Source organism: Chlorocebus sabaeus, chromosome 14 (genome assembly GCF_047675955.1).
Source record: "Chlorocebus sabaeus isolate Y175 chromosome 14, mChlSab1.0.hap1, whole genome shotgun sequence".
NCBI classification, from domain to species: domain Eukaryota; kingdom Metazoa; phylum Chordata; class Mammalia; order Primates; family Cercopithecidae; genus Chlorocebus; species Chlorocebus sabaeus.
The window spans coordinates 63,268,435-63,284,733 of record NC_132917.1 but is presented as its reverse complement, the minus strand read 5'-3'; the positions used below and the strand labels follow the sequence as shown (position 1 = coordinate 63,284,733).

Below are 16,299 nucleotides of genomic sequence, written 5' to 3'. Positions count from 1 at the left end.
GCCACATTTTCTTAATCCAGTCTATCATTGATGGACATTTGGGTTGGTTCCAAGTCTTTGTTATTGTGAATAGTGCCGCTATAAACATACGTGTGCATGTGTCTTTATAGCAGCATGATTTATGATCCTTTAGGTATATGCCCAGTAATAGGATGGCTGGGTCAAATGGTATTTCTAGTTCTAGATCCTTGAGGAATCACCACACTGTCTTCCACAAAGGTTGAACTAGTTTACAATACCACCAACAGTGTAAAAGTGTTCCTATTTCTCCACATCCTCTCCAGGACCTGTTGTTTCCTAACTTTTTAATGATCACCATTCTAACTGGCGTGAGATGGTATCTCATTGTGGTTTTGATTTGCATTTCTCTGATGGCGAGTGATGATGAGCATTTTTTCATGTGTCTGTTGGCTGCATAAATGTCTTCTTTTGAGAAGTGTCTGTGCATATCCTTTGCCCACTTTTTGAAGGGGAGTTTGATTTTTTCTTGTAAATTTGTTTAAGTTCTTTGTAGATTCTGGATATTAGCCCTTTGTTAGATGGGTAGATTGCAAAAATTTTCTCCCATTCTGTAGGTTGTCTGTTCACTCTGATGGTAGTTTTTTTTGCTGTGCAGAAACTCTTTAGTTTAATTAGATCCCATTTGTCACTTTTGGCTTTTGTTGCCATTGCTTTTGGTGTTTTAGTCATGAAGTCCTTGCCCATCCTGAATGGTATTGCCTAGGTTTTCTTCTAGGGTTTTTATGGTTTTAGGTCTTACATTTAAGTCTTTAATCCATCTTGAATTAATTTTTGTATAAGATATAAGGAAGGGATCCAGTTTCAGCTTTCTACAGATGGCGAGCCAGTTTTCCCAGGACCATTTATTAAATAGGGAATCCTTTCCCCATTTCTTGTTTTTGTCAGGTTTATCAAAGATCAGATGGTTGTAGATGTATGATATTATTTCTGAGGGCTCTGTTCTGTTCTGTTGGTCTATATCTCTGTTTTGGTACCAGTACCATGCTGTTTTGGTGACTATAGCCTTGTAGTATAGTTTGAAGTCAGGTAGCGTGATGCCTCCAGCTTTGTTCTTTTGGCTTAGGATTGTCTTGGCGATGCGGGCTCTTTTTTGGTTCCATATGAACTTTAGAGTGGTTTCTTCCAATTCTGTGAAGAAAGTCATTTGTAGTTTGATGGGGATGGCATTGAATCTATAAATTACCTTGGGCAGTGTGGTCATTTTCACAATATTGATTCTTCCTATCCATGAGCATGGTATGTTCTTCCATTTTTGTGTGTCCTCTTTTATTTCATTGAGCAGTGGTTTGTAGTTCTCCTTGAAGAGGTCCTTCACATCCCTTGTAAGTTGGATTCCTAGGTATTTTATTCTCTTTGAAGCAATTGTGAATTGGAGTTCACTCATGATTTGGCTCTCTGTTTGTCTGTTATTGGTGTATAAGAATGCTTGTGATATTTGCACATTGATTTTGTATCCTGAGACTTTGCTGAAGTTGCTTATCAGCTTAAGGAGATTTTGGGCTGAGACGATGGGATTTTCTAAATATACAATCAGGTCACCAGCAAACAGGGAATTTGACTTCCTCTTTTCCTAACTGAATACCCTTTATTTATTTCTCTTACCTGATTGCCCTGGCGAGAACTTCCAACAATATGTTGATTAGGTGTGATAAGAGAGGGCATCCCTGTCTTGTGCCAGTTTTCAAAGGGAATGCTTCCAGTTTTTGCCCATTCAGTATGATATTGGCTGTGAGTTTGTTAAAAATAGCTGTTATTATTTTGAGATACATCCTGTCAATACCTAGTTTATTGAGAGTTTTTAGCATGAAGGGCTGTTGAATTTTATTGAAGGCCTTTTTTGCATCTATTGCGATAATCATGTGGTTTTTGTCTTTGGTTCTGTTTATATTGATGGATTGTGTTCATTGATTTGCGTATGTGTTTGAACCAGCCTTACATCCCAGGGATGAAGCCAACTTGATTGTGGTGAATAAGCTTTTTGATATGCTGCTAGATTTGGTTTGCCAATATTTTATTGAGGATTTTTGCATTGATGTTCATCAGGGATATTGGTCTAAAGTTCTCTTTTTTGGTTGTGTCTCTGCCAGGCTTTGGTATCAGGATGATGTTGGCCTCATAAAATGAATTAGGGAGGATTCCCTCTTTTTCTATTGATTGGAATAGTCTCAGAAGGAATGGTACCAGCTCCTCTTTGTACCTCTGGTAGAATTCGGTTTGAATCCATCTGGTCCTGGACTTCTTTTGGTTGGTAGGCTATTAATTATTGCCTCAATTTCAGAACCTGTTATTGGTCTGTTCAGGGATTCAGCTTCTTCCTGGTTTAATCTTGGGAGGGTGTATGTGTCCAGGAATTTATCCATTTCTTCTAGATTTTCTAGTTTATTTGCATAGAGGTGTTTATAGTATTCTCTGAGGGTAGTTTGTATTTCTGTGGGATTGGTGGTGATGTCCCTTTTATCATTTTTTATTGTGTCTGATTCTTCTCTCTTTTCTTCATTAGTCTTGCTAGCGGTCTATCAATTTTGTTGATCTTTTCAAAAAACCATCTCCTGGATTCACTGATTTTTTTGGAGGGTTTTTTTTGTGTGTCTGTCTCCTTCAGTTATGCTCTGATCTTAATTATTTATTGCCTTCTGCTAGCTTTTGAATGTGTTTACTCTTGCTTCTCTAGTTCTTTTTACTGTGATGTTAGGGTGTTGATTTTAGATCTTTCCTGCTTTCTCTTGTGGGCATTTAGTGCTATTAATTTCCCTCTACACACTGCTTTAAATGTGTCCCAGAGTTTCTGGTATGTTGTATCTTTGTTCTCATTGGTTTCAAAGAACATCTTTATTTCTGCCTTCATTTCATTATTTGCCCAGTAGTCATTCAGGAGCAGGTTGTTCAGTTTCCATGTAGTTGAGTGGTTTTGAGTGAGTTTCTTAATCCTGAGTTCTAGTTTGAATGCACTGTGGTCTGAGAGACAGTTTGTTATAATTTCTGTTCTTTTATATTTGCTGAGGAGTGCTTTACTTCCAACTATGTGGTAATTTTGGAATAAGTGTGATGTGGTGCTGAGAAGAATGTATATTTTGTTGATTTTGGGTGGAGTGTTCTGTAGATGTTTATTAGGTCTGCTTGGTGCAGAGCTTAGTTCAGTTCCTGGTATCCTTGTTAACTTTCTGTCTTGTTGATCTGTCTAATGTTGACAGTGGGGTGTTAAAGTCTCCCATTATTATTCTGTGGGAGTCTAAGTCTCTTTGTAAGTCTCTACAGACTTGCTTTATGAGTCTAAGTGCTCCTGTATTGGGTGCACATATATTTAGGATAGTTAGCTCTTCTTGTTGAATTGATCCCTTTACCATTATGTAATAGCCTTCTTTGTATCTTTTTATCTTTGTTGGTTTAAAGTCTGTTTTATCAGAGACTAGGATTGCAATCTCTGCTTTTTTTTGTTGTTTTCCATTTGCTTGGTAGATCTTCCTCCATCCCTTTATTTTTAGCCTGTGTTTGCCTCTGCATTTGAGATGGGTCTCCTGAATACAGCACCCTGATGGGTCTTGACTCTTTATCCAGTTTGCCAGTCTGTGTCTTTTAATTGGAGCATTTAGCGCATTTACATTTAAGGTTAATATTGTAATGTGTGAATTTGATCCTGTCATTATGATGTTAGCTGGCTATTTTGCTTGGTGGTTGATGCAGTTTCTTCCTACCATCGTTGGTCTTTACAATCTGGCATGTTTTTGCAGTGGCTGGTACCAGTTGTTCCTTTGCATGTTTAGTGCTTCCTTCAGGAGCTCTTGTAAGTCAGGCCTGGTGGTGACAAAGTCTCTCAGCATTTGTTCGTCTGTAAAGGATTTTATTTCTCCTTCACTTATGAAGCTTAGTTTGGCTGGATATGAAATTGGAGGTTGAAAATTATTTTCTTTAAGAATGTTGAATATTGGTGCCCACTCTCTTCTGGCTTGTAGAGTTTCTGCAGGGAGATCTGCTGTTAGTCTGATGGGCTTCCCTTTGTGGGTAACCCAACCTTTCTCTCTTGCTGCCCTTAACATTTTTTCCTTTGTTTTAACTTTGGTGAATCTGACAATTATGTGTCTTGGAGTTGCTCTTCTCGAGGAGTATCTTTGTGGCATTCTCTGTATTTCCTGAATTTGAATGTTGACCTGCCTTGCTAGGTTGCAGAAGTTCTCCTGGATAATATCCTGAAGAGTGTTTTCCAACTTGGTTTAATTCTCCCCATCACTCTCAGGTACACCAATCAAACGTAGATTTGGTCTTTTCACATAGTCCCATATTTCTTGGAAGGTTTGTTCATTTCTTTTTACTCTTTTTTCTCTAAACTTCTTGCTTCATTTCATTCATTTGATCTTTAATCACTGATCCCCTTTCTTACACTTGATCGAAGTGGCTACTGAAGCTTGTGCATGCATCACGTAGTTCTCGTACCATGGTTTTCAGCTCCCTCAGGTCATTTATGGACTTCTTTAGACTGTTTATTCTAGTTAGCCGTTCATGTAATCTTTTTTCAAGGTTTTTAGCTTCTTTACTATGGGTTCAAACATCCTCTAGCTCGGAGAAGTTTGTTATTGCCAATTGTCTGAAGCCTTCTTCTCTCAACTCGTCAAAGTCATTCTCTGTCCTGCTTTGTTCTGTTGCTGGCAAGGAGCTGTGTTCCTTTGGAGAAGAAGAGGAACTCCAATTTTTAGAATTTTCAGCTTTTCTGCTCTGGTTTCTCCCCATCTTTGTGGTTTTATCTACCTTTGGTCTTTGATGATGGTGACATACAGATGGGGTTTTGTTGTGAATGTCCTTTCTGTTTGGTAGTTTTCCTTCTAACATTCAGGACCCTCAGCTGCAGGTCTGTTGGAGTTTGCTGGAGGTCCGTCCACTCCAGACCCTATTTGTCTGGGTATCAGCAGCGGAGGCTGCAGAACAGCAAATATTGCACAATGGCCGATGTTGCTGCCTGATCGTTCCTCTGGAAGCTTTGTCTCAGAGGGGCACCCTACTGTATGAGGTGTCAGTCAGCCCCTACTGGGAGGTGTCTCCCAGTTAGGCTACTCGGAGGTCAGGGACCCACTTGAGGAGGCAGTGTGTCTGTTCTCAGATCTTAAACTCTGTGCTGGGAGAACCACTACTCTCTTAAAAGTTGTCAGACAGGGACGTTTAAGTCTGCAGAAGTTTCTGCTGCCTTTTGTTCAGCTATGCCCTGCCCCCAGAGGTGGAGTCTACAGAGGCGGGCAGGCCTCCTTGAGCTGTGGTGGGCTCCACCCAGTTCGAGCTTCCTGGCCGCTTTTTTTTTTTACCTACTCAAGCCTCAGCAATGATGGATCCCCCTCCCCCAGCCTCGCTGCCGCCTTGCAGTTCCATCTCAGACTCTGTGCTTGCAGTGAGGGAGGCTCTATGGGCGTGGGAGCCTCCGAGCCACCCACAGGATATAATCTCCTGGTGTGCCGTTTGCTAAAGTCGTTGGAAAAGTGCAGTATTAGGGTGGGAGCGTCCCGATTTTCCAGGTATCGTCTGTCAAGGCTTCCCTTTGCTAGGAAAGGGAATTCCCTGACCCCTTGCACTTCCTGGATTTGGCGATGCCCCTCCCTGCTGCGTGAGCTGCACCCGCTGTCTGACAAGTCCCAGTGAGATGAACCTGATACCTCAGTTTGAAATGCAGAAATCACCTGTCTTCTGCGTTGCTCACACTGGGAGTGGCAGACTCCAGGTGCTCCTATTTGGCCATCTTGGAACCTCCCCTACAGTTTCTTTATGTGTATATGTATACTCATACTACTCTTGTTTTTTTCCTAGTAAAACGGAATGGTGCTACTTGTGTAGGTCTGTAACTTTTAAAAATGCCTCCCCCTACCTTCAAGAAGGTATCATGCTGTTGGGAAAAAAATTTCTGATTAATTAAACTTATCTATCTTTTATGTTATCTCCATTTATTTTCTTGTACTAACAACATTAACAATAGCTAAATTCAGAAGTGACTGATTTATTATGTGGAATGCCAATTTATTAATTTACTATGTGAGATTTATTTGGCATCATAGACATTGCTCATTTCCTTGGGGCATTACCTCATGGATGAGTTATTCAAGAGACTGACGTATAGATAAGAAGGCTGATTGGTAAGCAGAGAATGAGAACAACGGCAAGGAGGTGTTCTAACAAGATATTTCTTTCAAGCTGAGGTAGCTCGATTACTTGCTGTGGGGCACTTGCAGTCTTGAAAAGTAGCATTAGTCATCAAAGTGATAGCCCTGAACATGGTTAGAGACTCACAGGGTGGGTTTCCTGTGGACTCCTGACCTGAACTGTGCACTGCCCACCACTCCATTTGAGATATCTGACCAGGGTATAATACATGAGAGTAGCTTATCACATTACCCTTTCTTTATGTGAGAAGAGGGTTGATTGAAATTTGAGAAGTTTCCAAATCTGCCTAATGAAGACATGGAAAACATCTTTGCTTCCACAGCAACTCATTTACAAGCACTCTTTTAAAGAGAGGCTCTGTGAAGATGGCTAATATATAAAAGTGGTGACAAGTACAGTGTCTCCAGACGTTGCCAGATGTCGTGTCTCCTGGTGGCCAAAACCATCCCCAATTGAGAACTGGGGAGCAGCAGTTTAGAACAGTGGTCCTCTGGTGGCACCAGGGACTGATTTCATGGAAGACAATTTTTTTCCACAGATCTCAGATCATCAGGCATTAGATTCTCATAAGGAACACACAACCTAAATCCCTCACATGCACAGTTCCCAGGAGGGTTTGCCTCCTATGAGAATGTAGTGCTGCAGCTGATCTAACAGGAGGTGGAGCTCAGGTGGTAATGCTTGCCCACCCACCACTTACTTCCTGCTGTGTGGCCTGGTTCCTAACAGGCCACAAATGGGTACTGGTCAGTGGCCTGGGCATTGGGGACCCCTGGTTTAGAGGGAGACTGGTTTGAGTGAAGAAAAGAGCTGGAGAGAGGAAAACCAGATGGGATATTGCATGGAAGTCAACTGAGAAGTGAGAGTTAAGGATATTAGTTCCTCAGCAGTGGTGAAGAGGTATATAGGATTTGTCATTAATCGACCTGTCTTGGTCTCTACTTTCCCACTAATTATGAGACCTTTGATTTATTGCCTTACTTTTCTGATTGGGAATTAGTATGAGGATGAGATTAACCATATTACTATTGTTTTTAAAACTTGCATACTTATTTTGTATCAGTTATACTGGCATTTTACATGCATTATGGTGCATGTAAAAGTCTTCTGTAAATTATAAAATACTATTTAAAAAAGTGTTATCTGATTTGCCTTTCTCTTTACTTCTCACCACTGCTTTTAACTCTTTAGATCTTTAAAACTACTGACAAATACAAAATCTACTTTCGGACCTTGTTTTATTTTGAGATGCCTCCCTTTACCACCTTGCCTGCTCTTTATTTTCTGAGCTACCAGAAGCCTCCCTCCAACCCCTTGCAATGGAAAGGACACTGTCTTGTTGCTCTTTTTCCTTTTTGTTCTACCAAATTTGACCGTGGTTATAAATACTTTCTAGGAATGATCACTTTTCTTTTATGCAAGTATAGTTAGCAGGATTTTAAAGTTACATTAGGGATTAAAATATCGCATCATTTGTTTTGTAATGAGAATAAGTGAGAAAATTAGATTTATTAAATTGAAATAGACTTTGCAGGCAGATTTCTAGGTATGTATGTATTCCATATATTGAATAACACCATACAAATATTTGGGAAATCTCGCTGGGAGACCCCAGTGAGGAACCTCACTTCTCTATCCAGGAAAATACCTGTTTATTTCTTGTTCTTTTGTTTTTTCTCCTTAAGTCAATTCTCTGTAGTAAATCAACTAATTTTTTTTATCCTCAACTATATTCACTTTGGTCTCCTGACATGTAGAAGGCACTCACATGTTTTTCTTTTTTTAATCTACTGAATGAGCAAAACTCAGATGTTATTTATGTTTTGTTTCAATTAAGGATGTCATCTGATATAATTTTCTCATTCTCTTCAAAGTACCATTTCGCTTCCAATTTAATCCTTAATCTAAGTACTGTAGACTTTAGGGTTAAGAGAAGCCAATTTGAAGAGCCATCTGGAGATTGTGGAAATCATTTCTGAGTTTCTTAAAGAGAAAGCTTACCTTTCCATTATGAGCTTATTAAAGAAAATGAAAAGGAGAAAATGAGAAAGGCAACATAAAGAGACATGGTCAGAGCAGGAATAATAAGAAAGGTACTTTTTGTCTGGAGGGGTGTCAGAGAAAAAGAAGAGTGTCAGTTTCTATTTGCCTCAGTTATCTCCTGCACAACATTTAAACAACATTCAAATTGGGACAGTGTTGGGAGATGCCACTGGCCTTCTCATTGCTTCATCCTGCGGGCCTTTTCAGTTCAGATCTGCCTCAGAGATGCCTCCCTTTACTACTGCCTGCTCTTTTTTATTTTCTGAGCTACCAGAATCCTCCCTCCAATCCCTTGCAATGAAATAGGATGCTGTCTTGGTGCTCTTTTTCCTTTTTATCCTACCAAATCTTACATAGATCCTTTCCATTTTGGAGGTCTTAAGGACTAACCACTTTGGGGAAACAGGCAGAGGTGAGAACAACACTTTCCTGTCTGGGCTGGAATATTCTTTCCTTGACTATATTTTTCTAACTCTAGTTATCTCCTTTACAATATCCAGGAGTGTCTTTGGCACCAGTACTTGGCAACTCTATGCTTCCCCATAGGCTGTTTTATAAAAATGCATTAATTAGCTGATTAATTGATTTATACCTTCTTATTCCAAAATCTGGTGTCAGGGATGCCTCTAGTCCATAGGGCATTTGGAGATATGAAATGGTGGACATACTTGATCTTTCAAGTATCCAAACTTGGTTCAATAAGAGGGCTAAACTGATTTTTTGGGTTAGAATGTCCCAGAACTGAGACCTTAGATCTCTTTCTTTCCACTCAGTTTTTAAAGGGAGCATGTCCAGTAGCATGGCTTTAAATACTACCTTTGTAATGTTGATGACTGCCAAATATACATCTGTAGTCCCCCATGAAGTTCAGACTCATTTCTGATTATGTACTAGATCTCTCCACCAGTATGTCCATAAATACTTTAAACTTAACGTGTCAAAATCAAACTCTTTATTCTCCATAATCTAAATTTGCTTTTCCTGTAGCATTCCCAATCGCAGTAAACTGTTGCTCAGGCCAAAAATCTTTGAGTCTTTCTCTCATATGCCACATTCAATTTTTCAGCAAGTGCTAATAGATACTTTTAAAAATATGTCTTAAGTCTGCCCACTTACCATTTCCTTCAGCATTACCATTCGAGTCCCAAGCCATCATCTTCTCTCACCTTTACCACTGCAATAGGCTCATAATGGTCTTCTTGCTTCACTTGCCCTGACCCCCTGCTTTAAAACATAAATTATATTATAGTTCTGTGCTGCTTAAAATTCAGTGACTTCCCAGCAACAAGGTCTAACCTAACCTGGCCCTTGACTGCCTCTCTGTCTTCATCCTCTATGAATATCCCTTTCACTCACTCCCCTCCAGCCACACTGGCCTAGCTTTCTTCAATCAGCCTAGGAACATTCCCACCTCAGAGTTTTTGCATTTGCTCTTCTGTCTGCCTCGAACTCCTTTTCTCCAGATATTTATGTGGCTTGTTCTTTTACTTCATTTGGGTCTATATTCAAATGTTATTTCCTCAGAGAGGCTATTTCTTTATTAGTCATCTTGCTTCAAGTAGCACCCTCCTAAATTTGCTCTATAATTCTTATTGCTGTTGTACATTATATTAAAACTATTTGTTTTATTATCTGTGTCCACACTTGAATGCAGTCTCCATGAGGCCAGGGAGGGCAAGGGCATTGTCTGTTTTGTTCACTGCTATATTCTCAGCAGCACTTGGAACAGTGCCTGACTCATATGATATACCATATATATATATATATATAGTGGTAAACGAGTGAATTTATGAAAAAGTAGCTGCACCTATTCTTTGAGAAGGATTGTGAAGGAATGTCCAACCTCAACAATGGATCCATAGTCTCCAAATCACTGCTCCTGCCTCCATGCATAGATCGGTTATCTAACCAATGTATGCATGCTTTTGGCTCCATGACACTCACCCCTCTGAATCTTTTCCGGCATCAGGGCCCTCATTTACTTAATCTCACAGGCTGTACTTTCCTTATTCATCCCATAAAAGTAGGTTTTAAAAAGAATTTTATAACCAATGCTCATACATAGAAAAAGCAGTTTTTGTTAGGATATGAGAGTTATTTCATGACAGCAATGGTGAGAACAGAAAACAAGGTAAAAGAAATTAGACACTTGGAAAAATTTCTAGAGTTCTGAAGGAACTTGCAAATATTTTGGAGAGAATATCTTTGTGAAATCATAACAAATGGGAAAGGCAACAAAAGATTGCATTTTTTACTAGTTATAATTCACCTGAATGTCACACGTCTGACTTTCAGTCCAACCTGGGTTACAAGGTTTTTAAAAAGACAAAATGTCTTTAAAAAGACAGAGTTGGTTAACAATGTAGTGAGGATATTTGTTATTTGATATAGGATTCAAAGGGGTGAGTGTCATGGAGCCAAGAGCATGCGTAAGTTGGTTAGATAACTAATCTATGCCTGGAGGCAGGAGCAGTGATTTGGAGACTATAGACAGCATCTTACAATTAATGGTTGAATAATAATAATAATTGCAAATACTATGTGCCAGGCATTATTCTAAATGCTTTTTGTAAAAAGCTATTTAATCCTCATCCTATGAAGTAGATACCATCATGTTTATTTTCAGATGAGGAAATAAAGGGACAGAGAGGTTAAATTACACTGTCAATGTCACACAGCTAGTAACAAGTAGCCAATACTGGTTTTATTCTGATTTCAGAGTCTGTGTTCTTAACCACTGTATTATTATCCTTGAATATTTGAGGTGGGTGCTACTGAAAAATAATTGGGGTGACTGTCAAAGTTGTAGGGAGTCAGTTGTATCCTTAGCCTCAATCTCAAGAGTCACCACCTCCTTCCCAGTCCTCTGAGTCTACCCACTATATATCTCTATCATAGGTCTGGTAAACTGGCACTTTATTAGTTATTTGCTTTGATCTCGATCTTTTTCTGTTAACCTACTTGATTTAACCTACTTTAAGAATTATATTTGATTTCTTTTTGAGCCCTTAAATTTAATTTAGTGCTTGCCATATAATGAACATTCAGTTTTTGCTGAATTAAAGAAATGAATGAAGGTTCTTTAAGTTGATTACAACTGACCCATGGTAGAACAGTTTTCCTGTGAAGTAGTGAGCTCCTGATCATTGGCAGTATTCAAGCATGGGCTAGATGCTTGAAGGGATGCTGCAGAAGGAACATCCATGTCATATGGAAATGGAAAATTAGACCAAGTTTTTTTTTGTTTTTTTTTTTTGTAACTCTGAATTATCTGATGTTCCATTGAGTTAGTTGTGATTCTTTCTCCAAACATTTGTTGAGTACCTGCTGTATTCCTGACACTACAGAGATAAATGTGGCCAAGCCAACATACATAAGGAGCTGGTAGTCAATGAGTAATTCGGAAAAGAAGTGCTTAAGAGGTGTAAAGCTTTAGTAGAGATGTTTTGAATAAAGGTGGAAGGGGAGTAGTAGATATGAAAGATGTCCCTAAAATTGCCTGTCTGAGAATGAATTTGGGGAGTTAAGACCACATGCTGTGTTGTTATGGGGGGATTCTTCAAAAGGGAAATATCACTATTTGCCATTAAGGTATGTGGTAGGGCTGGGTGTAATTCAGTAGATGGTAATTTGTGAAGCATTTTAAATTTCTTAAAACAAATATGCCTTCTCTTAGTAGTCTCCAAGACCCACAAAGATGATTAAGTACTCTTCCCCTAACTCTCTGCTCCTGTAAAGGTATTAATGCAAAATGGAATAATCTGTTAAGTCAAATAAAGGTTAGCTTTCTGGTGACTAGGACAAGAGTTCTAATAGAAATGCAAAGTGATTCTTCAGTTTCTTTTCTGAATCATGTGCCTGGAATCTGTTAGGCAGTGAGGAATGGTGGTCTGTCTTTATATTACCCTGGTCCCTCATGCTGCTTATCTTTCACACATGTCCAAATATGTCTCAACACAGAATCATCCTCTCTAGCTGGGACATGATGCCTAGGTGGGTGGGGGATTCCCCTGTTTTGTTTAAAATCAAAGTTGTCTTTGAATTTGGCTAGCATGTTTGTGATTAGTTTACTGACAATTGGTTTTTTTCTTCTTATACCATATGTTATTCCATGATTCATCAGCTTTGAGTCTGTTGCCTTGAAGGTGAAACAATTTCTTCCAATGTTGATATTTCATAATCTCATAGATAACAAGCATACGCATATGCATAGTCCTTTCAGAAGTTTTAAACATTTGGAGATGAATGAATTATGCTGCCACAAATGGAAAGGAGCAGTATAAAATTATAATGGTGATATCCAGTCATCTTTTGTTGTGTGCTTTTGTGAACACTGATACTGATAAAGCCTGAATGCTCTACTATATTCCTTTATCTCTCCTTGTGAAATTGTTTCTGATATGTATTTGTTTATGATTTTAAAAATTTAACATTTTACTTAATTGCCTTGATTTACATGTATTTTAATATTTTAGACTGACAAGATCTTTATTTTTAGAAGTAGTGTTTAACTTCCAAATAAATGCATAACATTAGCTGTTTATATTGTAATAGTGGCATATCTTCTATATTTAATGTGTAGCAATGACTATTCAAACCTCAAGAAATGTTTTAGTTTATAATAGTAATTTTTCAAAATATCTCAATAGAATACATTACATTTTCTGAATCCAGAACAAAGCAGTTATTTCAGCATATGTGCTTTCTAAGTATTTAGAAGATTAGATTTCTAATAAACATGGACTAAATTAGGTTTCTTCATGTAGCTTTAATCAGTGCACTTATTGTGTTGCATCCTTTAGCCATCTTTCTCTTTTTACCACAATGCCAATAATTGTTTTTCAGTGAAGACAGTTCTTTATAATTTCATAGTGTAGATGCATGTGTAAAATATCTGTATAAGTTGTACATTTGGAGAGAGGTTTTTTAAAGATTCTAAATCACAGCATGTCTTCCTTCCCATCTCCCCCGCTTACCTGGTTTTAGCTCCTCTTTGGTTCAGGTGTGCTGGTGTCTCTAAGCCTTTCTGGGCCGCAGCTGGAGAAAGTGGTGATTGACAGAAGCCTGGTGGGGAAGCTCATCTCAGACACCATCAGTGATGGTAATTACCCCCATGTGCAAATCAATTGCCTACATTAACAGTGGGGCAGGAGAAATAGTGTGTCAACAGGTAGACTAATTATTACCACTGGGGACTTGCAAACAAAACAAGTAATTGCTTGTAACAGCACACTTACCCCCTGGGACCAATACAAGTTTTGACTAATATTTAATATCAAAGTTTTTTTTTCTTCTTGTCAAGTGTTAAGCTTATGTTCTGAGTTGTTTTTTACTTTTTCCTTAAAAGAAGTGAGCATTGTTTTCAAAATAGGGTTTTGTTTTCATTCTTTCAAAGTTAGTTCTCTATAACTGGTACTTCAAATACATATTTCATTTCCAAATGAATTTTGAATAAATAACACAAATATACCAACACAGCCACCAGTAAACAATTGATGCTTTGGCTCTCATAGGAAGATTCTTTGTTACTAAAATCTTACGAATACTAACTTTTGAGAGATTTTGGGCTATATTTTCTAAATAATAAAGATCAATGCCTAATATACTGGATAATCAGGTCCTATTAAGTGACATCACAATCAGTCTGTAATTGGTACAAAGCACATAGGAAAAAGATATTAAGCCAGTTATTGAATAGGAAGGATACTGATATTTATTGAGCCAAAAGGCTCTGTATGCTGGGTTCCTAACCTACCTATTTAATACAAGAAAACAATTGTATAAGGTATAGTTGTTTCCATTTTTACACATAAGGAAACTGAAGCTGAGCTACTAAGGAACATGTCCAGAGTCATATAGCTAGAAAGTGACTGAGATGAGATTTGAATACAGGTTCTGGCTGCGAAGCCCATTTTCTTTGCACTATACCATGCTGACTCCTGAATTTTTAAAGATTATATTCTTTTTTTCAAGGTAAAAAGGTTGAGAAACATTGTATTATCATGATAGATTGAAAATGGTCAGTATCTTAAATTTAGTAATCAAAGGAAGTATGTCCTAGTGGAAAGGACAGAGGTGAGAATAAAGAAATCTTCCGTCTGCTGTGTTCTCTCACTAGCTACCTCTGAATAAATCAGACAATCACGTTATCTTGAAGAAAAGAACTCTGCAGGATGGCCATAATTAGCAACATTACTGATAGTAATAAGCTGGGGGTAGGATTGTAAGCATGCCATTTCCCCTTCCTTACAGGAGTAAGGTGCTGAGGAAGCTTCCCTGTAGAAGAGGTTCCATTTTCATATGTCTAATTATTGACCCCTTCGTTGGTACTGCAAATAAAATACTGGCTGTGATGATTTTGTTATATTGATGCTCCTCAATGAGAAATAAAAGGAGACTTTTCAGCACAATTTGTGTCTCTGAGTTATCCCTTTTCACGTATTTCTTTTATTTGTACCCAAAATAATACACTCTCATGGGAACGTGGTAACAATGTGATTTCTTGGCAGTTCTCCAGATTCTCTTGTAATTGTGTAGATCCACTGTTGGTCACTGTTTGCATGGTCAGGGGTGTGAAAGTAAAGGAAAATGTATAAAACATTTAATAATTTCTTTATGCTAGGAACAATGCAAAGCATTTCTCAAATTCCTGTAACATGTTTTTATCAATAATTTTATGTAACATCAATAGCCCTTTATATAATCCACAAATATTAGTTATTTACCTACTTGTATGCTTAATGACAAAGCTGTAGAAATTGCTAATTTTCATTATTAAATATTAATTTATGTAATGTACATATTGGGTATAATATGCTTTATTTCATCCAGCTTGTATACCCCTAAAAGAAGATTCATTGATGAAAATTTTTTAAATAAAGACACTGGTTGAGAACACTGATCAGTATCCCCTAATAAATCCACTTTATCCTCAGATGGTTTCTATCATATAAACATAGGATTAAAGTCTTAGCACAAATAAAATGGAATGTTTTCATCTCTACATTCAGGTGTGAAATAGTTTTTTAAAAATATCTTTATAGCCCTGGTTCTAAATACATCTCATCCAGTGGTGGTCCCCAAACATCAGTGTATATTGAAATAGTCACAGGAAAAAAAACATACATGATTAGATTGATAATTATTGTTTATTCCTAATATCTTTAATATTTTTATAAAATGCTATAATGATATTCAGGAGACTTTAGTGATTTCAATTAATATGTATGTTTGAAAATAGCTTTTTGTAACATTTCAGTGGAAAAAATCTATCCATTATTTTATTCTAACTTGGTATTATCTAATTATGGTTTTTAGCTCTTCTCACAGACAGTTTTATCATCTTATCATTTTTGGCACAAAACAAGCTATGTTTTATTCAGTTTACCAAGAAGATGGATTCTTCTGATGTAAACAAAAGACTGGAAAAACTCTCAGCCTTGGATTTTAAGGTAGATATTTTCATTTATATAGTTATATTATTAATTATTAAGGTATATGAAAGTATCTCATAAGTTGGTATTCTGCTCATTATTCTTAAACATTCTGGATTTCAGAAACACTGGAAATATTACAGGATTAAGCTTAATTAACTGCAAACAGTGGCCATTCTAAGTTTTCTTTTATACTCTCACTATGGGGGGATGTCTAACAATGGCATGTTTGGAGCAATTTATATAGTATTTATAGACGTCAAAGACAGATAACAGAGGCAAGTTACACTTTGAAAATTGTTTTCGTGCTAGTGGTAGTATATATATTCTCATTTCCCGTAAGACCCCATATCATCTTTCTAGGGTAGGATAGCTGCTCTGGTTTCCACTTCACAAGAAAAGAAAGAAAGAAGAAGGCACTTTCAAAGGTTAATAGAAAAGTGTAATAAATAAGGAGGGGGAAGAACCCTCCCCTTCCAACTATAACTGGACAAAATGCAAAAAGAAATCTCCTTCATGTGTTAGTATCTCTCCCTTCACTAACTCCAGGTAATTTGTTTCCTTCCTGTATCAGGGGCTTTACATCTGTTAAGGCAGAATTCTTATTTTAAGTGATGTGTTTAAGTTTTGCCACATTACATTTTAACTGCTGGAAAGGCATATTCTC

At 37.6% G+C, this 16,299-nt stretch overlaps 1 protein-coding gene across 2 annotated transcripts in view; it reads left to right on the top strand.

The window, feature by feature from the left end:
- The window catches only part of WDPCP (WD repeat containing planar cell polarity effector), a 491,319-nt gene that overhangs the window by 139,162 nt on the left and 335,858 nt on the right, over positions 1 to 16,299 (top strand). For both annotated transcript variants that reach the window (XM_007970462.3, XM_038007022.2), the window contains 2 exons: positions 13,186 to 13,300; positions 15,517 to 15,650. In XM_007970462.3, the coding sequence (XP_007968653.1) occupies positions 13,186 to 13,300; positions 15,517 to 15,650 (249 nt within the window). The remainder of the gene's footprint in view (positions 1 to 13,185; positions 13,301 to 15,516; positions 15,651 to 16,299) is intronic.